At 38.3% G+C, this 27,221-nt stretch overlaps 1 protein-coding gene across 1 annotated transcript in view; it reads right to left on the bottom strand.

Annotated features, from left to right (window-relative positions):
• TNR (tenascin R) overlaps nucleotides 1–27,221 on the bottom strand; it is a gene marked incomplete at both ends in the record, with an annotated part of 123,083 nt that overhangs the window by 80,962 nt on the left and 14,900 nt on the right. The window contains 3 exons of the mRNA XM_083359442.1: nucleotides 3,708–3,823; nucleotides 7,041–7,304; nucleotides 25,306–25,782. Coding sequence (XP_083215568.1) covers nucleotides 3,708–3,823; nucleotides 7,041–7,304; nucleotides 25,306–25,782 — 857 coding nt within the window. The remainder of the gene's footprint in view (nucleotides 1–3,707; nucleotides 3,824–7,040; nucleotides 7,305–25,305; nucleotides 25,783–27,221) is intronic.

Genomic DNA, 27,221 nt, shown 5'->3' with positions numbered 1-27,221 from the left:
CCAGAAAGTGAAGGTTGGAGACAGGATGATAGTTGTTTAAAATCGCTGGGTCCAGGGCAGGCTTCTTGAGAAGGGGCCTCACCACCGCCTCCTTCAAAGCTGGCTGTTTTTTGAAGATTACTGTTTTTTGAAGATTACTGTCCCTGAGACTGATGAATTGTTGTTCTTGTAGTTATGTTTATGCTATTATAAATTATATATTTATAATATTCAGTATTTTATTTTAAATACTGAATTTTCAGTATTTCCTGCAGCATGCCTACATGCTCAATGTTTTCCTGCCTCCACTAGCATTTAAAAATAGATAAATCTTTCTAAAACCTACAAAAGTGATTGATATTAGTATATTTCAGTGCCTCCATAAACTGAGATTTACATGAATAATTTTGATTAGTTTTGTTATTCAAACTTGATACTTAAATTGTGAAGTCTGCTATAGAAGTAGATACTAAAACAATTTCTATAAATTTGAATCCATGAAACAGAGTGGAGGCAGAAGAACATTGTTACCATATAACTTTTATTAGCCATTTTAAATATGATATCATTAAAACGATGTAGCAAACTATTAAAGAAATAAAAGTAACATCTGCTTTGTAAGTTCCAGTACACTAGTGGCTGGTGAGCTGCAGGTTCAGTTCTTTCATAATAACACATTTGTGTGAAAAATTCCTTGTGTGTCTAATCGCACTTGGCCAAATAATGTATTCAATTCAAATTAATTCAAAATATATCATTCAGCTATGAGTGACAATGTAGTAGTATAAAATAATTACAGTATACTGTACATAACGATACATATAGTTCTTTCTTTGCAGATATATATTGAATTAGAAAGCAGAGTAATTCTGGCTTTCACTATACTATAGGATTGTGGGAAGTCAGCTCCCCATAGAAGGAAATATTAAAAGGGCAGGAAAATACATTTCCAAAAAAAAAAAAAAAGAAGTTAAAGAGGCAGAAAAGCATGCCCAGGTTTTCTTAATAGCCCCAAGTCTCCCTTCCCCAAGCAGAAACCAACTCTATAGAAATGCAGATGTAAACCATTCAGGAAGGTTGAAGCTAAGAAGACTTCAGACATCTAAAATCTACATACCCTGCTCCCAGGGAGGTGGGCTGGGACAGACAACCAGCAAGAATCCTAGAGGGGCACACCTGGGCTCAGGACAGAATACTGACAAAGGAAATACAAAGCTTGAAACAGGAAATAACTCCAGACAATAGAGTCCAGGGGGTATGAAAACTCACTACCCGCATGTGGTCTCTCTCTCTTCTCTCGCTCTTTTCTGTTGGATCCATCTGCAATAAACTACAACCTTCTTCCCAAAGCAGTTGCCATGTTTATTCCCCGCTTGGAGGAACCACGACGAAGACTTTTCTTCTAGCACATGCAATAAAGTAATGATAAAAAAAAGCTGCTGCCTTTTTCGCAGAGAAGGGGGTTTATAACTACACTCAGCAGCAAACCACAACCAAAACATCACTCCTGTGATCTTCATTCTATAATGTGACATCAGCAAAAGGCGGCCTGCGTTATGCATATCAGCTTCTTCCACTAGCTGATCTTTTTTTCTTCTGCCCTTGGTTAATTTGCAAAACACTGACTTCGACTCACTCTTTCCCAACTTTGTCAGCCAAGTATTTCAACTCAAGTGCTTCTGCCTATCTCCTCAAGACTCTAAAGCAATGGAAAAAAAGTCGCAATACATCGTGACATGTCACATGACATGACACCCCTGCTCTAACTGATTCAGGAAAAGGTGTATAACAGCAATATCTTATGAGGTCATGTGAACAAAGACAAAGAGAAAAAAGGAGATTTGGACACAAGATCCATGCAGAGAAAAAGCCACATCAGCCAGATAAAAGCTATTCTAGGGAGATGCTCTATCAATCTGTCCAAAGACAGAACCAAGGCTAGCTCTATTGATGAGAATTCTAGAAAGAAGGAACTATTAACAAACAACCAAGTGTGATTCAGGAATGTGTGAGTAAATTAATAATGCAGACATCACTGGAAAAGGAATATATTTGGGTAAATATACCAATAAAGGGGGGGAAGTTCCAAAATGATAATCAAGAAAATCCTAGTGACTTCTAAGAACTCCAAGACTGAACAGTGTTGCTTCCAATTTACATTACTAAGAGTCACTGCTCTATGAAACTTTCTCTTGCATCTTTAGTCCTTACCTGGCACTTTATATGGCAACTTCAAATTGGTGGTTTAGAGTCCCTCAGTCTCTTTTCTCAAGCAACTTGCTTATGCTGGACTATGAAGAATCATGATTAAACCTTATAGACTCATTCTTGTATGCAGATTCAGCAGATTTCTATTTTCCAATTTCTCTTTTAAGCAGATATTTTCCCTTCAATCAGAAACTTAACTCAAAATTCTACTGTTGGAACCATTAAAGGTGGGATCCAATTTCCCAGGTGTTTTGGATGTTACTTTGGCAAAAACTCGTGACCTCCTGTTTAGACTACTGCAACGCTCTCTACATGGGGCTGCCCTTGAGGACCACTCGGAGGCTTCAGCTGGTGCAGAATGCGGCCGTGCGAGTTGTGATGGGGGTCTCCCGATACTCCCATGTAACACCTCTACTCCGCGAGCTGCATTGGCTCCCGGTTGCCCTCCGGGTGAGATTCAAGGTGCTGGTGATGACCTATAAAGCCCTAAATGGCTTGGGTCCGGGATATCTGAGGGAACACCTGCTGCTGGCATCAAGCTCCCTTCGTCCAGTGCGCTCCCACAGGGAGGGTCTTCTCAGGGTGCCACCGGTAAGAGATTGCCGGCGGACGACACCCAGGGATAGGGCCTTCTCAGTGGGTGCGCCTGCCCTTTGGAACCAGCTGCCAGTGGAGCTTAGGACTGCCCCCGACCTCCGTTCATTCCGCCGGGACCTGAAGACCTGGCTCTTCGAGCTCTCTGGCCCAGGCTGAGAATTTTAATTTTAATTTTAACTGGGGTTTTATTTGTTCAGGGACGGATATATATTTTTTAATTGTTTTTAACTTTTGTATTTTTGTTTTTAATCACCCTGTAAACCGCCCTGAGTCCTTCGGGAAAGGGCGGTATATAAATGTAATAAAGTAAATAAATAATAAAATAAAAAACATTCTTACGGTCACGAACAGATTGCAACTAGGTAAGTCATAACTCTAAGGATTTTCAACATCACATTGTAATTGGTTTGCTCTCCTTAATGATAAGCTGTCCTTGAGCAACATCCCATCATGCATGCAGGCAGAGAAAAGCATTAAGTCATCAACCACCCAAATTGAAAGTCTGGAAAATATCTCACTTCTACTAGTTCAGTAACATTTTCTCTGATAGGGATCATGGCTTCTCTATCACTTTCTAATCTGTACTCTAAGGCTTCTAAATGCCCCTTTGAACTTGTGTTCAAGCTTAAATGTTACTGCTGAACCTTGAAAGCTTTAACTATTTCAGTGTCAACTGAATGTAAGTTGAATAAGGTTGTTCCTTTCCTGCTAATGTATGACACCCTCAGTAAATTGAATATTAACATTAAAGATTCTCCTGGATCTTTGTTCACTTTTTTGTTTTATTTTTTGTCCTCCCTCTAGTGCTGCACACATACACATTCCCCGAGCCTATGTACCAAATATATCATAATATGAGATTTCTCTACGTGTGGTAACAACTACTTATGATGAAAGGATATCTCCAAAGGCAAGATAGTTACCTTGGGGATGAAGCTGATCTCCCAGCCATCAAAGGAAAAAGAGAAGGGTTCCCATTCCATCTCAACAGTGGTCTCTGTGATAGTTTTGAACCGCAGTCCTCGTGGAGTAGAGAGTTCTGGAATACAGAGATGGGGAATACAATCTTTCTTTAGTTCAGGTCTAACTATCCTCCTCACTACATACTCAAATGTCTTTTTTTTGTCCAAAGTACATAACTGGGAGACATCCTGCTCCAATAAAACAATTAGAACCCTTATACTGGGTACTCATAACTCCATGTTGGTTTTCTTTGGTATGAAACCTAAATGTCCACAACCTCAGGGAGGGACTGGTGGAAATAAGAAGACAAAGAAAAGTCTCTACTTCTTTAAAGAACTCTCTACTACTTGCAGGAATCCAACTTATTGAAAATGAAACAGTTTTGTGAACAGTAGGGAAATTTTCCCCAGGAGTAACACTTCAGCATGAATCAAGGATATTTGTAGAACATTAATTATGTCCACAATGATTTCCCAAAGAAGCTCTATGGGTCAGTGATACACTAATGCAAAAGTTAGTTGCATAATCAATATAAGGCAAAAGAAGCTAAATGATCTCCATATGTTTCTTTTCGAGCTATGCTTTGTTTCTTTCAGTAGTAGCAGGTTTTCCTGAATACACAAGGAGCCTGGCTTTGCTAGTGACAAATCCATTTGGCAGAGTGCCACAGCCCTTCCTGACTGAAAGATCAGTATTTTCATAATTGTCAGCTCAAAACTGCAATTGCCTGTAATTCATACTTCTAAATTTTCAGTTGTATCTTTATGATATTATAGCTGGAAAGTGTTAATCTATCTGTAGAAATGGAAGGTATTTGGTTTTAATCAAGTGAATTGAATAGATGTCAGTTGAGACATTTTTCTCTTACCTATCATCATTTTAATACAAGAAACTCAGGGAGAAAAACATATTGGAAAGGCTTTATGAATGCTGCAGGCAGTACCAGTAAAGCTGTACTGTATTTATGTGTATGTGTGTGCACTACTTTCCTTGCAGTTCACCCATTGAAAGATGAATTTCAGCATGATATTTAAGGTTGATTTACATTTATCTTGAATCGTCTCTCTTTCCTTACAATGGCACATTTTAAAAACATGTGTTAGCTAAGGGTTGCCAACTTTTTAATCACCACCCCAAACCATACCCTTTATCAGTTGCTTGGTGTGTTGACAGCAGAAGTGACTGCTATGATATGAAAACTTCAATTCTTTTAATTCAAGCTGATTCCATACTCACACAAGGCCAGGTTACACCCCACTCCGTCACACTTACCTTTAACCCTAATGGACTTTAATTCCTAAGTGCTGCTGAAAACCAAAATTTGTGAGTAGATATGATCTGAGATGAAACAGACTTAATTATGTAAGGATGCTAATGTTGTTTCCAGTAGATTTCCAACATCTGATTGACTTCTGAAATTGCTAACTCAGTAATCCTGGGGGATGAGAAGATTGTAATGGGCCTTGGATTTCAATGATTTTGAAAATGACATGAGTACCAGTATTGGCTCTCAGAGTCGAAACTTTTCAGTTAATCTTGATAAATAGAACCTTGAAAGTGTGCCATACCTTGAATTGTGTTTTATAATATGATGCCTCTCTGCTAAGACATAGATTGATTTGATACTATTTGCATTTCTCAGCTTTCCTTTTTGGATATCAGTCCTCTATCAACTAATTTTTCTTCCAAACAGTGCAATTCATTGCTTTCATAGAATTCTACAATGAGGTTTGCTGCAGAGTAAATTCCTGGAGATATTAACTCCATACCGTTACTCACAATAGCTAGCCACATAAGAGTTGTGGCTTATTCTATTGGGTGTTGCTTCCTTTGATTCACTCTGCCTGCTGTGGGACACCCCTGTTGCTACAGGTAGAAAAGAACCCAAGTTAATTATAAATTGGGGAAGGACAATGGGTGCCTTACATAGTTCCTATGGGCATGTACACATTGTTCATATATATTCAGAAGCTGTTTCTACAGACATGATCCCAAATTTTTTTTTTGTGGGAATAAATCTGGTAATGGAATCCTACAAGAAAAGTAGCTGGGAAGAAGGCAGTAGTAAACTGAATTTATGGGAAGAGTTAAGCATGTTTCCTCCCATTTCTCATTTGTTCCCCATTCCTCTTCCCACCCCCACCCCAAGGAGGCTTTCTTATAGTCATTGCAATTCTGTGACATGAATTTATATTAGTTTGGCCTTAACTGATTGGAATCAGAGCATAATCTGTCCCGCAAACACTACACAGCAAAGTCAGCCTATAATTAAGGAGAGTGGCAGCTGTTTCAGCCAACCGATGCAGGTTAGGGAACAACATCAGCAGAAGACATGTAGGACAAAGCTATGTGCATCAAGCAGCCTGTTCTGATTTGGTCATCCTAAATTAGCTTGCTGTTGTCCGCTGCAGAAAAGAGTAAAGCCTTGTTGCCATTGTCAGATTGGTTGGGTCCTGTAAGCTGTAATTTTTTGCCAGGCAGGAAAATGCTTCAATCAGTCCACTTTAACAGGTAGAGCATGACCGTTTTAAGTTTGTACTGTCCAGGTTCCACTTGGAATTAAATAAATCATTTTTTGAGGATACATATAAATACTCAGCATGAGCAAGGATGCATGAATATTTTCTGGAACCAGAAGAATTTGTGAAACCAATTTTCCCAGTAACTTAAGTGGGCTTAGTCCCATCATACAACATATCTCTGACAGCTTTTATGAGAATAGCTCCCTCCGGCTTATTCAACATATCTACCAAGCGATGCATGGGAAGAAACCAGGGCAAGCAGTTGTAATAAGGGAAGAAAAACAAAATTCTGAGGATGTTTGGAAATGTGATTTAGAAATTTGGATATCCCAGGGACCCAATAATCACTGAGATGATTGATTTTACTTGTGATTTTACCAAGCTTTTTAAAATTTCTTTGGTATTCTTACAGATGTTTTCTCAAATGAAATTTTTCTATATTGATTTAATTATGTTGAAACTGACTTCAAATCACTAAATTTTATTATACTCTTCAGTTATAATTCATGAACAGAACTACCTAGAATGTGTTTCATTCTCTCACAGCAAAACGGAACAATTGCTCTTTTGCGACAGAGGAAGACAGGATTCCTCAACAATTGTTCCATAGGAGCACATTGTATCTGCAACCAATCACCTTCAAACACAGACTTTTTTTGTGATTAATCGTCAATTTTTTTTAAACATATGAAAAGGGATGTCCTTAAAACCTCTTTTTAAAACATCTCTGAAATAGCAGTTGGGGGTGCAGAATAAGTAGAGAATACTTACGGGTGGCTACCTTGACTCCAAGAGGGGGACTGAGCACTTCACTGATAACAGCATAGATGCTGATGTTGTATGTCAGGCCTGGCTCCAACTCCTTCAGAGTGACAGTGGTCCAGTCTCCTGGCACTCGCTGCTGGAGCTGCAGGCCCCCTGGCACTGCCGGCTGGTAGGAAATGACATATTCAGTCACAGCCATTGGCCCATCCCATTCCAGGTCAATTGATCGGTCTCTGACTCCAGACACTTGCAGACTCTCTGGAGGAGCAACTGGAGGGGGGGGGGAAGAGAGAGAGAGAGAAGCAATTTTCAAACGTGATTCACCAATCTCCTCAAACTCCTCTTTGACATCTGCGTCCCCTTTGATCAACTCATTGAGATTTCGATACTAAGCACCTATAGTCCTATACCTTGGGATTGAATTCAATTCTATGGAAAGCATTTTCAAGTCAAAGGGTACAATGACAACATTATTTGTACATATTTCTACAATCAGTCGGGATTGGCCTTCAGCTATTTATTTAGTGTAGCCACCATAATTCCTCCTTTCTGATGAAATCTCTTGGTGTTATTGCATTTGCAAGGACATTTTATTTTGTTAAATATTCACTTAGATATGGACTAAACAAATGCATTGCACAAAGCAGCCTAAAGCCTTAGTTTCCTCCTTATCGGGAGACCTTTCAGCTGGACCTTGGGAATTGCTATTTTTAATTCATAGATTATATTGTATCTTGCTGTAGTAATTTTTTTAACAGATAATCCATTTAGGCCCAGAAGTTCTGTTTCCTCTTTGCCCCTTTCAGCATTCCACTTGGTATATGCATATGTACAATATTTTACATACAGTACATACTTTCTTTTACATAGTATATTATATAAACATTCCAGGATTTCTAAATATTACAGCTACATATGTTTATGACTAGTTATGTTCCTATCTCAGTCTTTCCCTGTTTGTGGCATTTTGGAAACTGAGCTATGTTGCCTTTGCAATCCTTGTTCACATCTCTCAATTTGTTAAAGGTAGAGTAGAATAGAATAGAGCTGGAAGGGACCTTTGAGGTTTTCTAGTCCAGCCCCCCACTCAAGTAGGAGAACCTACCATCTCAGACAAGTGACTGTCTAGCCCAGGGGTATGCAACCTTGGCTCTTTTATGACTCGTAGACTTCAACTCCCAGAATTCCTGAGCCAGCTGCTGGCTCAGGAATTCTGGGAGTTGAAGTCCACGAGTCATAAAAGAACCAAGGTTGCATACCCCTGGGCTAGCCTCTTCTTAAAAATCTCCAGCGATGGAGCGCCCACGACTTCTGTAGGCAAGCTGTTCCACTGGCTAATTGTCCTCACTGTCAGGTAGTTTCTCCTTAATTCCAGGTTGCTTCTCTCTTTGATCAGTTTCCAACCATTGTTTCTTGTCCTGCCCTCTGGTGAATAACGTGACCACCTCTTCTTTGTGGCAGCCCCTCAAATACTGGAACACTGCTATCATGTCTTACCTATTTCTTCTTTTATTTAGACTAGCCAAAACCAAGTCCTGCAGCCGGTCTTCATATGTTTTAGTCTCCAGGCCTTTGATCATCTTAGTCGGTCCTCTCTGATTTTTTTCCAAACTCTCAACATCTTTTTTGTGATATGGTGACCAAAACTGGCTGCAGTATTCCAGGTGTGGTCTTACTAGGGTTTTATAAAGTGGTACTAATACTTCATGTTATGCCTGTTTATACAACCAAGGATTGTATTAACTTTTTTGGCTGCTGCTGCACATTGCTGGCTCATAGTCAAGTGATTGTCCACTAGGACTCCAAGGTCCCTCTCACAGTTACTGTTTTTAAGCCAGGTCTCGCCTAATCTGTACTTGTACCTTTGATTTTTCCTGCCTAAATGTAAAACTGTGCTTTTTTCCACATTGAAAATCATTTTGTTGGATAGGGCCCGTTGTTCAAGTTTGTCAAGATCTTTTTGGATTCTGAGTGTCTTCTGGGGTGTTGGATACTCCTGCCTGTTTATTGTCATCTGCAAATTTGATGAGTTCCCCTTCAATTCTTCATATGGTAAGATGTGCTTGCATACACAATTCTCCATTCAGATTCAGATACAAATAAAATGATAATAAGCCATTTTTAAAGCAATCTTTGGCAGCTATAAAGATTAAAAAGCATACTTTCTGAAGTGAAAGCTCAGAATTTTGAGAATCCAGATGTTAATGTGTGACAGTTGCCAAGCCTCCAAATTATAATAATTTGACTGCAGGGATGCTGCAACACTTGTAAGTCTGAGTCACTTTTTTGGTGCTATTGCAATTCCAAGCAGCTGCTAAATGAATAGTCATTAAGTGTAGACTACCTGTATGAAACATCACTAGAAGGAAGGAAGATCTTTGGAATTAAGGAAGAGGAGCCTTCTACTATTGAGTATTCTTGTGTGCAAAAGTTCCAGTGCTAAGAGAGATCAGATAGCATATTGTAAAGGCTGTTTGCTAGGATATGGAATAAGTGGAATTGAAATTTTCATGTCTTTGTTTTATTTAACTTGCCTCAGTGGTGAGGCTTTATTTTCATCTTAAACTGAACAGGTCAAATGCACGGCTGAGGCTATAAAATTGATACAGCAAAAAAAGCTTGCTAAGCCAAAAAGGGTCTGTCTCTATATTTAGGAGATATGCAAATATATGTAAGTTCTCTTTACTTCAGAAATCATTTAGTACAATAAGGATTAACTTTAATAAGCAGAGGGCATTTGAGAATATTAATTTCCTGTGTGCACAGTCAGCTGTAAACAATAAGACAGAGGAGGTTGCCTTTCATGATTCTACCTCACTGGTGTAGGAGGAAAAAATATCAACATTTCAGAGTCAATATAGAAACACACCTAAGCTTTTTAATTAGCCAGAGGAAATTACTTCTATCACATTAACTGCTAAACACTTGACCGTGCTCTTTGTTTGATGATGGCATTGTTTAATACATTCTTATTTCCGTTTGGGGTGTGGTGCTGGAGACAATGAGGCAAATGTTAGTTCATAAGAAAAAAACCCCATCTAGGGTAGCTGAAAGGGACGCAGTGGCTCAGTGGGTTAGGACACTGAGCTTGTCAATCAGAAGGTCGGCAGTTTGGTGGGTTGAATCCCGAGTGCCACATAGCAGAGTGAGCGCCTGTTACTCGTCCCAGCTTCTGCCAACCTAGCAGTTCAAAAACACGTAAAAATGCAAGTAGGAAAATAGGGACCACTACGGTGGGAAGGTAACAGTGCTCCGTGCGCCTTTGGCATCTAGTCATGCCAGCCACATGACCACGGAGACGTCCTCGGACAAGCGCTGGCTCTTTGGCTTTGAAACGGAGATGAGCACCGGCCCCTAGAGTTGGAAACAACTAGCACACAACTAGGGTAGCTGACATCAATATGGATAGAGACAAGATTTTTTGGAAGCCTTTGACGCTGTTGCTGGCATCATCAGACTGTAATGTAGCACCTCAGTCTTGGCTTCTATTATTCCAACTGGAGTGGATGAAATGATAACAGACTGAAGTGATATGAAAGAATCTTCCACTTCTTTTCTTAGGTAGCAATCCTATGCCCATTTGCCTAGTAGTAAAGCCTAGCAGTAAACTCAGTGGAAATTACTTAGACTAAACAGGCATATCATTGTACTGTTTAGCCACTACCTGTGTTCTAACAGTAACAATGGCTTTCTCTATATACAGGTAATAACTGACTTGCAAACCAAACAGATGTCGTGTTGTAGCAACCTGATTTGCAGAAATCAAGTTGTGAAGCTTTTTGTTTACTGTATAGTTTGTAGACAGCTGCAGAACTGCTCTCAAAGGGAAGAAACCAGTAAAGAATTCAAATGACTGAACTCCCACACCCTTTCATGTTGCATCTAGCCTTGGGATGCAAGCATTGACTGAGATGAATGGACTTAACAGTCCACTCCCAAAGTTGGTCCAAACTCTCCAGAATATTGGATGGCAGAAAGGGGGACTCAGCTCATTTTAACATGCTAATCTTTGATGCATAAGGGGTATGTTTGTAAGAACACTTGTCCATCATGTGAGTACCACAAGCATCTCACGTTGAACCATTCACTGAGAATATTAAGCCACTCATTGGAGGAATTCCCTTTGGGAACAACATATAACATAAAATAATATATTTGAGTGAATAGGACCACCTTTCCTGCTGTTGCAAATAAGGGGTAGCAGTTCTCCAGCCGGCCTTTGTGAATACAAAACCTGCCTCAAACATGGCATTTCACAAGTATAAGAGACTATGATTTGTGGGAATGATCAGGGACATGATCTTTAAATTCCTAGACTATGATCTAAATTAATGGTCTAAATGGATGACAATGTGACAATCTGTATTGAACTTGACCCAGAAGCAATTTTCCAATAAGTATTGACTAAGGTACAACCCAGCAGAAAAGTGCTAGAAGCAACTGCTGAAGCAGAAGAATTAAGTGAGGAGGATACAGAAATTGCAGATATTTCAAAAGAAGAAAATATCAGTCATTTGATAATGTCATTAAAGTCATTTGCTGTGGAAAAATGCCCAGGTATGCTAAGTGGTATAGCTAGTGTTGACAGTGCTTTCTCTGCTTACCTTCATAAAAAGAATAAGAAACAGACTAAAATTGACTCTTTTCCCCCAGAAAGAATGATCAAACCACGAGAAAACAAGACATATGTAAATGTATTGATCTTGTATGATACAATATTGTATGACTGATTTTCCTGTGTTTTCCTATGTTTTCACTAAGCATGTTTCTGTATGACATTCACTAATAAAAGCTGTACAATAAAATGAGGCAAGTGTACCCATCAGTACAGCTGTCCGTATGTTGACCACCTCCGTATGTTCACCAATTTCCTTTAGTCCCTTGAGTGGTCAATTTTCAGAGGTTTTACTGTACTTACATGAAGAGCTTCTGGCAGATGATGGGCTACACCTCACAAGAACCAGGAAGAATATTTTTTGGGAAAACAAGTGGTTCAGCTTGTTCAAAGTGCTTTAAACTAAATCTGGAAGGGGAGAGAGATCAATCTTTAGGACATAATTCCAAGCATGAATCTCAAAATATTGTGTAATATGAAAGAAGAAGAAACCAGATACAAAGCAGGAGACATAAGAACCAAATGCAGGGTCATCAAGAAGGACTCAGATGCCTATACACTAACACTTAAAGTATGAGGAACAAGTTGGGTAAACCTGAAGGCAGGTATGACATTGTTGCCATTACTGAAACATGGTGGGATAAAACCCATGACTGGAACATACAATTAGAAAGAATTAAATTGTTCAAAAGAAACAGATCAAACAAAACGGAATTCAGATGAATGCAACATGGTTGCATAAAGAATTCTCCGATAAACTGAGAGACAAAAAGGACAAATATATAAAAAAGGAATAGGAACACATAACTAAAACAGAATAGCAGCAAATAGCCCGAATCAGCAAGGATGATAAGGATCAGGAAAGCTAAGGGTAAGAATGAACTAAGACTTGCAATAAATGCCAAAAATAATAAAAAAAGTTTATTTCAACATGTAAAAAACAAAAAAAAGTGAAGAAAATGATCAGTCCATTAATGGGAGAAGATGGCAAGGAAGTAATGGATAGCTGGGACAAAATTCATGCTTAATGAATGCTTAATTCATTCTTTGCATCTGTCTTTACACAAAAAGAAAAAGCAGACTAACCTATCAAAAGCAATACCATAGAAAACAGAATAGGAATACCAGTCAAAATAGGCAAGAAAATGATAAGAAAGTACCTAACTAGATGAGTTCAAATCACCAGGATCAGATGGATTATTTCCTAGGTTTCTGAAGCAGCTGGCACTGACCTTGGAACCACTGAACCAAATCTTTTAAAGCTTCTGGAGCACTGGGGAATTACCAGAGGACTGGAAAAGAATTGATGTAGTTCCAACCTTCAAAAAGGGGAAAAAATGGCTCCAGGAAACTACAGACTAGTCAGCCTGATATCAATACCTGGGAAAATCCTGGAAAACACAGTCAAGCAACAGATCTGTGAACATCTAGAAATGAACAAAAGCCAACAGATCAAAAAACAAAACAAAACCACAGATCAAGGGGAACTCATCAAATTTGCAATGATACCAAGTGGAGGGAATAGATCTTGATAGACTTGAACACTGGGTACTACCCAACCAAGTGCAATTCAGTGGTGAGAAAAATAAGGTCTTGCACCTTGGAAAGAAAAACCAAAATGCACAGGTATAGAAGAGGGGGTACATAGCTAAACAGTAGTGCCTCTGAAATGGATCTAGATGTCCTGATGGACCACTGCTTAAGAATGAGTGGAAGATGGCTTCTGTTTTTGATGTTGCAGCAATATGGATACAGGAAGACGGGGTTCTGTCTTTCGCGTTCAATTTCGCCCTGCTGGGGGACCTGGAAAGGGTTGAAAGTTGCCCCATAGAGGCGACAAGCAAGGAGGGGACCCTTGTTGATCATGGGGGGGGCATCAGCCCTCTCATTTGATCCAAGGAAGCCCTCCAAACCGGAGGGGGGAAGACTGGCTACATTCGCATAGCCAGTCCTAAACTGCTGACAATGGAAGACAATAAGCACCAACAAGCAACAATGCAGCAATGTGGATGAAACTGGGTGAGACCTGATCCTCTCATTATGATCTTAAGGCCTCTTCCTGAAAAACTGCCCAAAGCACTCCCCCCCCCCGATGAGAGGTAAGAGGAATTTCTGTCCCACTCTCTCAGGAAAAGAAAAGTGGTGATTTAATTACTTGGGGGAAATGGAGAAAAGTATAAGACCACGGGACAAATCTTATTGTCTGTTTCAGCCTAACCCAAGGCCATCCACAGGCTGTAGTCCCTTTAATTCTTTGTTAGCAATCAAAAAAAAAATTGGGGACTAAAACTGCTTTTAAGTCTTCTTCTTTTTTTTTAAAGAGACTTTAAAAGTTTGCAATATAAGTTTTGCATTTAAAAAAGCAACACTAGAAAACAGTGTCAATGACATCTAGTGGTGAATTTACAGCACTACAACTTATTACGCCTAAAAGAAACCAGGCTTAAAGCCCAGATTTAGATAATGCTCTGGCTGGCCTTGGAAGTTTTTACTTTTGAAGATTGAAGATGAGAAAGAAAAGGCTTGGCAGCTGCTTAACTGTGTGACAGAGATGATAAACTATCCTAAAATTGGCCTGTCTGAATTATGAATACAAATACTGACTTTCAGAACTATATTGTGGAACTATTTTCCTGTAGAAGAAATAAACAGTATTGCCTGATATGATGGAATATTTTGGATTATAAATCTTGACTGATAAACAACTTTTAATGGTTCTTTCTTCTCCCTGGACAGAAAGGATATATTTCTCATTGGACAGAAAAAAATGAATTTTACTTATATTTGTTTATTGGAGGTTTAAGAAAGGATTGATAAGTTGGTTGGATAATCTGGAGCTCCAATAATAATTAACTGAAGCTTCCTAAGTTTTCAAACAGATTTTTATAAAGGCCGTTTACAAAAAATAAAATAGATGTTCCATAAAAGGTAAAGGTAAAGGTTCCCCCGCACATGTGTGCTAGTCGTTTCTGACTCTAGGGGCCGGTGCTCATCTCTGTTTCAAAGCCGAAGAGCCAGCGCTTGTCCGAGGACATCTCCGTGGTCATGTGGCCGGCATGACTAGACGCCAAAGGCGCACGGAACGCTGTTAACTTCCCACCGTAGTGTTCCCTATTTTTCTACTTGCATTTTAGGTGCTTTCGAACTGCTAGGTTGGCAGAAGCTGGGTCGAGTAACAGGCACTCACTCTGTTATGCGGCACTCGGGATTCGACCTGCCAAACTGCCGACCTTCTGATCAACAAGCTCAGCGTCCTAACCCACTAAGCCACCGCGTCCCTAAAGATGTTGCATTCGTAGCTCTAAATGGTAAAAAAACACCCTTAACATCTGTGTCCAGAAGCATTAGTTTGACATATCACCAAGAAAATACTGATGAACAGAAATAAATTCTCTCCATGTTGAAGTTAATACAAGAAACAGTTGCCTTAGCTCATGATGAGATTAAAAATTACACAAAGGAGATAAAAGAACAATTTTATAATTTAAATCTACAAACCCAGAAAATAACCACAGAGAACTAGCAACCCAGATAGAAGGAAAATTAGAGAAAGCTGATCCAAATATGGAGGTGCCAAAAGAAAAACCTAACAGCTAGACTCAGACAAATGAAGAATTAGAAGATATAATGATAATATTGGAAATGGAAAAGACATTTTATCAACCAAGATTTCAGTGCATACTGGAGGATAGGGAAGGAAAGCTGATGGAATGGAAGATAGAGCTGATACCAGAACTGTGGGGAATTGGAGGAAGAGGGAGGCTGTTTAATGAATATCAGTGGGCTAGCTCTTCCAAAAATACTTTAACTAAATAGTTTCTTTTGCTCCAAATAATATGCACAAAAGTAGAGGAAGAATTGTTTGATGATCCAAGTGCACTGACTTGGAAAGTTAGTTGGCAAAGGAAGAAAGCTAGAGTAAGACTGAAGAAAACAGAAGCTTTGACCTATTAGATGGAATATTATATTATCAATTAGATATTTGAATATGGTTAAGAATAGATTGCTAGAAACAGAAATATTATTATAATTAGATAGATAAGATTGGTAATCAGAATATCATATTTTGGCCTGAAAAGGGAAATAAGAAAATGCTAAGAAGTTTGAATAAGGGAAGTTTTTGGTTAGCCAATGTAACTTGTTTTGAAACTATAAATGATTGGGATATTTTGAATATGGATGGGAAATTAAAACTAAAAAAAGCGAAAATAGAATATTGACTGAATAAATGGATATTGAGTGCAAATGCAATTAAGATATATTTTGGTTAAAATATATAAACTGACATCCTTGATATTGTTAGAAAACTGTAATAAATGCTGATATCCAACTATATATCTATTAATAATAATAAGAATTGTATTTGCTTAATGTGGAAAAATGTTTATTATTGGAAGAAGAGAGGAGGTATTGGATGGTATAATATTGGATTTAGTTTGAAGAAGCTTATAAGTACCAAGGAATTATTAATGGACCCAGTCAACACATTGTCTATTAAGCACTTGTTTGTAAAAATAGAAAATTAATAATATATCTATTAAAAATAGAATGAATGGAAGATTATTAAAGAGAGTTTCAACCTAGAATTAAGGAGAAATTTCCTGACAGGAAGAATTATTCAGTGGAAAGGCTTGCCTTCAGAAATTGTGGGTGCTCCATCACTGAATATTTTCAAGAAGAGACTGGACAGACATTTGTCTGTATTGATAGGGTCTCCTGCTTAAGAAGAGAGTTGGACTAGAAAATCTCTGAGGTCCGTTCCAATTCTGTCATTCTGTTATCTTCCTCTGCAAAAAGGAAAGAGGCAGACTTCTACAAAACGTTAGCAGGAAAGATGCTGTTTCTGGTCATTGCCTCTTTTGCCTCACTCCCTTTGGACAATTCATTTAGCAAGATGAAATTGCCTTGAGTTAGAAGAGAGTGGTCTCTCACCCTATTTGAAAGGAGAAATGTGAAACAGCACGTTTCTCCTATTGTTTAAATAGCCTTCTCCTCAAAGCAAAAGTAGAAAAGCACTTTGGATAACAGCCCTCCTGCTCTTTTGGAAAACAAAGAAGAGACAAAGGCGCTGTATTACTTGACTGATGAATGGCACAAAGCACTCAAGAAGCAAAGCATTTAGTCCTGGGCTTGATGAGCTGCCTGAGCTTATCTTAGCACATGCCATGATGGTGGTCATGCAACAGCTAAAACCTTTCTGTTACAGCAAGTTCTAAAACATAAAAAACAAAGTAGTGAAAATACATCCCAGATCTTCTGAAACTAAAATGTTTACTACTTCCCATGGCATCTCTACAGGAAGCTAGAACATTTAGGACTCTTCCAAAAATGCCTGTTGAGTGTTGCTCAGTGTTAATACCTTTGTCCTGCTGAGTAATCCTAGCTGGTTATCAGAAATACAGGGACTGACAACAAGATCACTAATCAAACAGGTGGTAATGAAGTAGGGGAACAGGTTATGTAGAAAGTAAACACAGGGTCAGTCAAAAAGGACTCAAATGGCTATACACCAATGCACAGAGTATGAAGAATAAACAGCGTGAACTAGAAATTGAAGTAAATGAGGGCACATATGATATTGTTGCCACTGCGGAAACTTGGTGGGATGAAACCCAGAAATGGAATATACATCTAGAGGGATTTAAATTATTTAAAAGAAACAGACCAAGTAAAAGAGAAGGTGGAGTTGCACTATATATAAGAAATGACTACATTTCTACAGAAATAGAGCACAATAATGATGAAAACTGTCTTGAATGCATTTGGGTCAATATAAAAGAGGAAAAATATTACATTGCCATAGGTGTATACTATAGGCCACCCAACCAAACAGAGGAAATAGATGAACTGTTTGCTAGTCAGTTAACTAATGTATGTAGCAAGCATATCACAATAGTAACAGGGGACTTTAATTACCCTGACATTAACTGGGACACAAACTCTGCACCAAGTGGAAGATCAAACAGGTTCCTGACTAAACCTAGCAGACACATTTTCTTCCAAAAACTGGAGAAGAAAACTAGGGGATCAGCCACAATGGACTTAATTTTCACTAACAGAGATGAAATGATAAAAGGTATTGAAGCTACAGGAACCTTGAGGGGAGTGATCATGCAATATTGGAATTCAACATTATGCAAGCACAAGCAATAGAAAAAGTCAAACTAGAGTCTTAGACTTTAAGAGAGCTAATTTCAATAAACTTAGAGAGAGCTTTGAAAAGTGAGATTATAAAAGTCCAGTCTAGCACAGTACCAATGAAGAAAAAAAAAGAACAGCTCTCAAAAGAAATCAGCATGGCTGCCTAAAGAACCCTCTGATATATTGAAAGACTAAAAGGATAAATATAAAAAGTAGGAAGAGAGAGACATAACTAAGGCAGAATATCAGCAATTAGCCCAAGTTTGCAAAGATGAAGTGAGAAAAGGTAAGGCTCAAAATGAATTAAGGCTTATGACAAAAGACAAAAGTAACAAAAAAAGCTTCTTTCAACATGTAAAAAACAAGAAAAAAGTTAAGGAAATGATTGGTCCATTCATGGGAGAAAGTGGCAAAAAGGTGACAAACAACAGAGAGAAAGCAGTACTGCTTAACTCATTTTTTGCATCTGTTTTTACACAAAAGGGAAAAAAAACAATTCAACCTATCAAAAACAGTACCATAAAAACAGAATAGAAACACGTTAAGATAGGCAAGAAAATGGTAAGTGAGCACCTGTCCAGCCTAGACAAATTCAAATCACCAGGACCAGATGGATCACACCCCAAGATCCTGAAGGAACTGGCAGACGTGATCTCAGAACCACTGAACTATATCTTTCAAAGATCCTGGAGCACTGAGGAACTACCAGAGCACTGGAAAACAGCTGATGTAGTTCCCATCTTCAAAAAAGGGAAAAAAAATAGATCCAGGAAACTACAGACCCATCAGCCTGACCTCAATACCTGGGAAGATTCTGGAAAAGATAATCAAGTAACGAATCAGCAAACACTAAAGGCAAACAAAATCATAACCAAAAGCCAACATGGGTTTGTAAAAAACAGATCATGCCAGACAAATCTTGCGCATTCTTTGATAAAGTGACAAAATTAGTGGACCAGAAGAATACCGCGGATATAATTTACTTGGACTTCAGTAAGGTATTTGATAAAGTAGACCACAATCTATTACTTGATAAGATAGAAAAATGTGGGTTAGACAGCATCACCACCAGATGGATTTGTAGGTGGCTGACCAACCGCACTCTACATGTAGTCCTCAATGGAACTTCATCTACATGGAAGGAAGTAGTGGGGTACCCCAAAGCTCTGTTTTAGGGCCAGTACTCTTCAATATCTTCATCAATAATTTGGATGAGGCGATAAATGGAAAACTCATCAAATTTGCAGATGACACCAAGCTGGCAGGAATAGCCAACACTCCAGAAGATAGGCTTAAGATACATAAGGATCATGACAGACTTGAACATTGGGTGCTATCTAACAAAATGAAATTCAATAGTGAAAATGTCTGAAATGTGTAGGGTTTCTTGCCTGAGTAGGGGGTACTAGAAGACCTCCAGCTCTATTCTATTCTATTCTATTCTATTCTATTCTATTCTATTCTATTCTATTCTATTCTATTCTATTCTATTCTATTCTATTCTATTCTATTCTATTCTATTCTATTCTATTCTATTCTATTCTATTCAGATTCCCAGGTACTAGAAGTGCATTTGATACTCTTAAAGTTTGGAATCAAAATCCTTTGTTCTTCCTCAACTGTTCTATCACAGATATCTATGATTCATTTATGTATTATGTCATACTACTGTAATTTACAGGGTCTCTTGGTGATTAACAATTAAAGAGAGATGATTATAATGTCCACAAAAAACAAAACTAATTAAGTTAAATAAAAAATAAAAATGAAGCAACAACAATTAAAATAATAATCATCCTATTCTCCAGAAGGGCTGTTTTCATTAGTTCATGGAAGATGTTCAAAACACTGCTAGTCTAATTTCTAAAGAGAGCTATTCCACAGGACTGAAGCCATAACTAAAAAAAGCCCCAGAATTTCTGTGTTTTACACTCCAATCGCCTCTTGAAATTGGGAAAAACTAGCAGTTTTCCTGGGAAGAATGAATCAGAGACATTAATTTTGGGAAAAGGTGGTTTGGCAAGTACCCGTATGTCCAGCCACGCAGGATTTTATAGGTGAAAGCATTTTGGATTGTACCCAGAAGCTCACTGGAAATTAATGCAAGTTCCACAGCTAAAGGCAACAAGTGTCAGTTAACAAGCAGGTTAACAAGCATTTTGTTAACAAGCTACAAAGTTCAAATGGTCTTCAAAGACAGCTAGATTATCTTGAAGGTGAGATCCAGTGACCTGCTGCAAATATGATTAGCGATTGTGCTGGAAGTTCTGGGAATCATGCATTGCTGCTCTTTCCTCTGGTAACTTGCTATTCCCATGGCTTGCCCTCTTTATTAGCATTTTGTTTCTGGCTTCCTTTCCTACCCTCCATCTCTCCCCTACTAAGATTTTGCTAGCAACTTATCTACAGACTTTCAATAAAGCAGAGCAAAGAAGGACAAAGCTGTCAGCCCTTTGAGATAGGACAGGTCAAGAAACAGAGACAATTCATACTAAACAAATCCATAATGGGTTTATTGGGGTTGCATGCTTCTTTCTATCTCTGGAGTATTGTTGGGGGCAATTAAGCTGACTTTGTAATAATGCCACTTGGGGGGGGGCGAAAGCCCTAATAAGCAGGCATATACATAGAATGAAGGCTATTGCTAAGCACATTGATTTGTGCTTTAGATTGTAAGCCGCCCTGAGTCTTTGGAGAAGGGCGGGATATAAATGGGATTTTAAAAAAAAAACCTTGTCCAAGTCTCTCCTTAATAGCTCGTTTCTTCCTTCCACCATATAATGGCACTTTCATACCTTGCACAAGATCAGCTTGATTTTTTTTAAAACAAGAGCAGAATTTCACTATTTTATGTAGAAAAGAAGAAGGGGTGTAATAATAATATTTACATAATATTTTATTTTGGCAGTATTTGAGAACAGTAGGTCTCCACTATTTTATTGGGGGAAGAGTGGGCATATTTGCCTAATTCTGCATTAGTATTCTCAAGGGACTGGTAAAGATTTGCCATTAGAAGCTGCAATCCTGTTTTACCTCACTGTAACTTCCAGAATATATAACACAGGTCCTTGAACTGTGGCTTTGTTGCTTATCTGTCAATATTTGTCAGTTTCAATTGCCCATGAAATAAAAGTTATAACTCAACAGCTGGCCTATTTCAATAAGACCTCTTTGTAAAAACATAGCATCTAAGGGTTGAAGAAATGTTGGCAATTATCTAATCCCTTTGTTTAGTTGCTAAGTCGTGTCTGACTCTTCGCAACCCCTACCCCATTTAGGTAGTGGGTAGGTAATCCCACCCACTACCTAAACGAATCCATTACTACAGCATCCCTGACCGAGAGCTGCCCCCCTATCAGTTAAACACCTCCAGCAAAAGAAAGTCCATTGTTACCACTCCAGTCACATTGGCTGGTAAGGCTTCTTACAAAGAATGTGCAATTATTCTGGTCTGTGACTCCTAATCTTTTGTTCATTTGACTGAGGGACTTTTCTTTACTCTTCTGCTTCAGAAACTTTACAAAGCATTGTCCTTTGGGTCTTCTGTGTCAGACTTGTAGTTTTAGGTAGCTATATTTGGTTTGTGGTAAGTCTTCAGTCCTTGAATGAAAAAGGGGTATATTCAGAGAAAGCAGTTAAATTCTCGCAGAAAATGTCAGGTGCTCTTGGAAAACATAACAGTGTACAGGAAAGATTTTGAGTTGTGGGGTGAAGAAATGCTGTCAAGGGAATGGTCAGATAAGAGACTCCACAGTTGCACAATGGTCAGAAAGAGAGGCTTATAAGGCCCCCTCCCTAGCTTCTCAGGCTATAAATGAGAGGGCAGAAGATTTGTACTTTCAGACTTGCAAGATTCTGTTAATGAGGTCTTACAATAAAGTGCAATTAGCTCATTGTTTCTTGTCTAGTCTATCCAGGAAGGCTGACAAACAAGTACAAATAGCAAGAAAATAAAACTCCAGAATTTCTTAGCATTCAGTTCCATTGCCAAATGCATATACATAACTGCGTATGGTCACTCTGAGCTAGACATCTCCTTTCCTTTCCATTAGGAAAGTCCTCACATCTAGACTTGTTTTAACAACTTCATAAAGCTTGCTTCAATAATAAAGTTATTTCGGTTTCCGGTTGTGGCGTCACAGGGAAGCAGACGCTGGAAGACGAGCTCCGTCTTCCATGTTGGATTTTGCCCCACTGGGGGACCCTGAAAAGGGTCGAAAGCCGTCCCATAGAGGAAGCAAGCAAGGAGGGGACCTTTGTTTTGATCCCGGGGGTGGGTGGGTTGGGGTGGCAGCCCTCCTGTTTGATCTGAGGAAGCCCTCTGAACCGGCGGGGAAAAAACTAGCTACATTCTCATAGCCAGTCAGAAGCTTCTGTCAATGGAAGACGCCAAGGACTACTAAGCAGGTTTACAGAAACGTAGATGAAACTGGGCGAGATCTAAGCCTCTCTTTATGAATTTAAGAACTTTTCCTGAAAATCTACCCAAAGCATTCCCCCCGAAGAGAAGGGAAAGGGAATTTCCACCCCATTCCCTTAGGAAAGTGGCAAATTAATTACCTGGGGAAAAGGAAAAGCCTATAAGACTAGCTTGGAATTAATACATAAATATGACTTGGAAATTTGAGGACTAAAAGTGTTTTCTAAGACCTTTTTTTTAAACAAAAAAAAACAAGGCTGGAAAAGCTTATAAGTTTTATTTTTAAAAACTGAAAATGGCGTTGAGGACATCTAGTGGTGAATGTACAGCACTACAATCTATTTTTGCCTAAAAGCAACCTGGCTTGAAGCCCAAAGTGAGATAAGACTTTGGCTGGCCTTGAAGCTTTGATTTTTGAGATTTGCAGCTGAGAAAATGAAACAGACTTGGGACTGCTTATTTATGTGGCAAAGACAATAATATCATTTTAGAATTGGCTTGTCTGAACTATGAACAAAAATACTGACTTCTAGAACTGTACTGTGGATCTATTCTCCTGAAGAAGACATATATATTATTGCCAGATATGATGGAACATTTTAGAACACTTTTATAAATCTTGATTATGTTTCTTTTTTTCTCCCTGGACAGAAAGGATATCTTTCTCATTGGACAGAAAAATTTGAACTTTACTTATATCTGCTTAGAGGAGGTTTAAGAACAGCTAGTTGGTTGGACAAACTTATAAAGACTACTTACAAAATATAAAATGGATGTTTCCTACTTAACTTTAAATGGTGAAAAACCATCTTTAACACCTGTCTCCAGAAGCTTCAGTTTGCTAGATTACCAAGAAAATACTGATGAATAACAGAAAGAAATTCTCTCCATGTTGAAATCAATACAAGAAAATATCGCTTCAGCTTGTGATGAGTTTAAAAGAAACACAAAGGAGATAAAAGAACATTTTTTTAATTTCAATCTACAAATCCAGAAAATAAATACAGAGAAGGAACCAGCAATTCAGAAAAAGAAGGAAAAATAGAAAAAATGCTGACTCAAACATTTAGGATCTGAAGGAAGAAAATTGTGACCAGACTCAGATAAATGAAGACTTAGAAGAAACAACGAGAATATTGGAAATGGAGCAGACATTCTACAAACCAAAGTCTCAGAAATTACTGGAGGAAAAGGAAGGAGAGCTGATGGAATGGAAGAGAAAGCTGTCAATAGAACTGTGGGGAATTGGAGAAGGAGGGAGGCTGTTTAATGAATAACAATGGGCCGGTTCTTCCAAAAACACTTTAACCAAATTGTTTCTCTTGTTCCAAATAATATATACAAAAATAGAGGAAGAATTATTTGATGATCCAAATGTACTAACTTGGAAAGTTAGTTGGCAAAGGAAGAAAGCTAGAGTAAGACAGAAAGAAACAGAAGCTTTGACCTATTAGAGGGGAAGTTACATTATCAATTTGATGTTTGAATATGGTTAAGAATAGATTGTTAGAAATAGAAGTATTATTATAATTAGATAGGATTTGTAATCAGAATATCATATCTTGGTATAAAAAGGGAAAGAAGAATATGTTAACAATTTTGAATAGGGGAAAATTTTCAGTTACACAAATATAAGTTGTTCTGAAATTATAAATGTTTGGGATATTTTGAACATGGATGGGGAATTAAAATTATAAAAAGCAAAAATAGGATTTAGACTGAATAAATGGATATTGGATGCAAATGCAATTAAGATATGTTTTGGTTAGAAAAGCTATTTTAAACTGATATTATTGACATTTTTAGAAAAATATAGTAAATATCGATAGGCAAGTCTATATTTACTTACAATAATAAGAATTGTATTGTCTTATTGTGGAAAAATGTTTATTACTAGAAGGGAACTAGAACCGAAAAAAGCAAAAAAATAGGATATAGATTGAATAAATAGATAATGTAAGTGCAATTAAGATATGCTTTGGTTAAAAGATATTTTAAACTGACATTATTGATACCTTTAGAAAAATGTAACAAATGTTGATAGGCAATTGCACATTTATTTACAACAATAAGAATTGTATTTGCTTAGTGTGGAAAAATGTCTATTACCAGATGAAGAGATGATGTATTGGAGGGTGTAATATTGGATTAAGTATGAAGAAGATTACATGTACCACGAAATGACTAATGGACCCAGTCTTCATGTTATTTAATTAGGCACTTGATTGTAAAAATAGAAAATCAATAAAATATTTATAAAACAAAATAATAAAGTTCTCTCACTATTACATTTTATACCGGTATGCCTGGCTCTATGGATGCATACATATGTCTACCTCTGTATAAATCCTGTTTTGATATGACTTTGCATATTTAAAGAAAATGTATTTGTCCAATGATTTTCCATATTAAAACATTTTCTTTTTTCTTTAACATGGATTGTCTTAACTAGGTATTTTATATCCTTTTAAAGTGTATTTGGGGTAGAGAAATGAAAAAATTGGAAAATAATAATAATAATAATAATAATAATAATAATAATAATAATAATAATAATAATAATAATGACGATGATGATGATGATGTTGGAAGGGACCTTGGAGGTAATCTAGTCTAACCCCCTGCTCAGGCAGGAAACCCTATACCATTTCAGACAAATGGCTGTCCAGTCTCTTCTTAAAAACTTCCAGTGTTGGAGCATTCACAACTTCTGGAGGCAGGTTGTTCCACTGGTTAATTGTTCTAACAGTCAGGAAGACTATTCACTCTCTGTATTGTGGGAAATGCAAATTATGTCTGTTTACTTAAAAATGAGGATTGAGCAAAGTCCTGAAGCATCTCATCTCTCTAAGTCAGCAATCTCCATGCAAAATGACCCTTTTCAGTTTTTTTTAAAAAGGATACATAATCCACTAATTTCTAGTGGATCTGGTTGTATTTAAATACTAGGTCCAACATTTTCCTTGGCAAATGTTCTTTCTTTACACAAAAAAGGCTTCAGATTTCTAAAAATGACAAAGTAAGGCCTGATATTTGCTAGGGGCCCTTTGAGCTTTATATTTATCCACTATCTTAACTGTTACATTCTGCCATACCTGCTGAACAATCCTGTCCTTGGTAACCTTCCTCGCAAGAGCACAGGCCTTCTTGGCAGAATCCACGCCCACTGCAAGCATTGAGGCACCTCAGCTGCCCACAGTCTTCCCCTACGTAGCCCTCTTGGCAGATGCAAGTCCCATTGGCACAGATCCCTTTCCCTGAGCAGTCCTCTGGGCATCTCAGCTCGTTACAGTCTTCTCCGGCAAAGCCTTCTTCACAGATACATTCTCCATCCACACAGAGTCCTCGGGAGCTGCAGTCAGTTGGGCAATGTGCCTCAGAGCAATCCTCCCCACTATAATCGCTGTCGCAAACACACTGGCCATCAATGCACACACCCCGGCTAGAGCAGCCGAGGGGACAGAGAGGTTCAGAGCAATTCTTCCCAGCCCAGCCTTCATCGCAGATGCACCCACAGGTTTCCAGGCTAAAGTTACCATGACTGCTGCAATGGGGGAGGTAATCCAGCTGCCCTGGAATTGTAAAAACAATTATTAATGCTATATCCTTGGTACACTTCATGCTTTCTTAATAATGAATACATGACCACATCAACTCAACTCAAAGTGGGATCTATTGGGATGTCTTCAACAACTGCAATTGATGCCTCTCTTAAATTCATAGTCCCTCCTCCCCTCTGCCCCCCCCAAATACGATGGACTACCTCTCTCCATTTAGAATTCCCCACAGTGACTCCAATGTAGCATTGCAGTAAGGAATAAACATGACAAATAATTTTACATTTTCCTGGCATTAATGGAGAAAGGAGTTTCCTTAACGAAGGCAAGGAATGAGAAAGAAAATGGGAGAATGAGTGATGCCTGCAATGGTATTGACCCAGCCATCACCGGAGTTGGGCTATGAGTTTCCTAAGAATACCTGGGTTGGTTAGGTGAAGTTGCAAGTCCTGGAAACCATTTAATGAAAGATTATAAATAAGTGGAACACTATTGTCCCTGAATTCTAGAGGTGCTAGAGGTCTTCCGATATTATCATGTCATGCTATGGACCTTCCCAGATTCTATGGAATTTAAAACAAAGCTTCACAAAGGCCACAAAACATGAAGGGATTTCAAGTGTTGCAAAATACTTTGCAGATTGCTCATGGTCATTGTAAGCTTTTTTTTTCCTCCTGGTATTCATTTTCCAAGCACATCTCAGGGTTATTTTTATTTGAGCAGCATCATCTCAGGTGCTAAGAGGTACAAGAAATGTGATTCATCATCATGTTTGTGTTCTTCGAATGGATGCCAGGTGGACTAGAATCTCCATATCCAGGGGCTTTTTCTGCCACCAGATGGTCACTCATGGGCATGCTGAATAGCATCCATCACAGGGAAAAGTGGCCCTGAGACATGTAACTTACAGGCCACTTAATGTCTTGGGGTCTGCAGGATGGCAATGTTTAACATGGTGCTACAATAAATAAATGAAAAAAGAGAAGTTAAGGAATTGGCTATGGGGTGGGGATTGAGAAAATCCTGGTTGGTGAAAAGTATTTCTACTACACCAAATGCCAAAGAACTTCTTCCCCATTCCCCGCAAACTGCATCTCTGTTAAATTCGGTTGTGATAACAGAGGCTGCTCCTCCGCCAAAGATACATTGGTGGTATTATTATTAAGTTTATATGTGATAATTTGGGGGTGGGGGGAAGAAGGTGGCAGCAGAATGTATATTTTGAGATTTTATTATGAACATCTCTCCCCTGAGAAGGGTGGGACATCTTTTTGGTAAAAATTACAATTGTTTACCTTCTTAGCTATAGATCAATTGCCATTCTTGATGGATATTCTGCATAAGCACCCTATCAGAACAAACTTGTACAAGGGAGTGAGGGGATATCAAGGTTTCATTAAAACCTTTTAGATTTTCCCTTTCCCCAATTTTGGCTCAATCCTAAATCCTCAACC

Source organism: Vipera ursinii, assembly GCF_947247035.1.
Source record: "Vipera ursinii genome assembly, chromosome: 3".
Lineage (NCBI taxonomy): Eukaryota > Metazoa > Chordata > Lepidosauria > Squamata > Viperidae > Vipera > Vipera ursinii.
The sequence above is the reverse complement of the archived record's forward strand: the minus strand, read 5'-3'. Positions and strand labels throughout refer to the sequence as shown.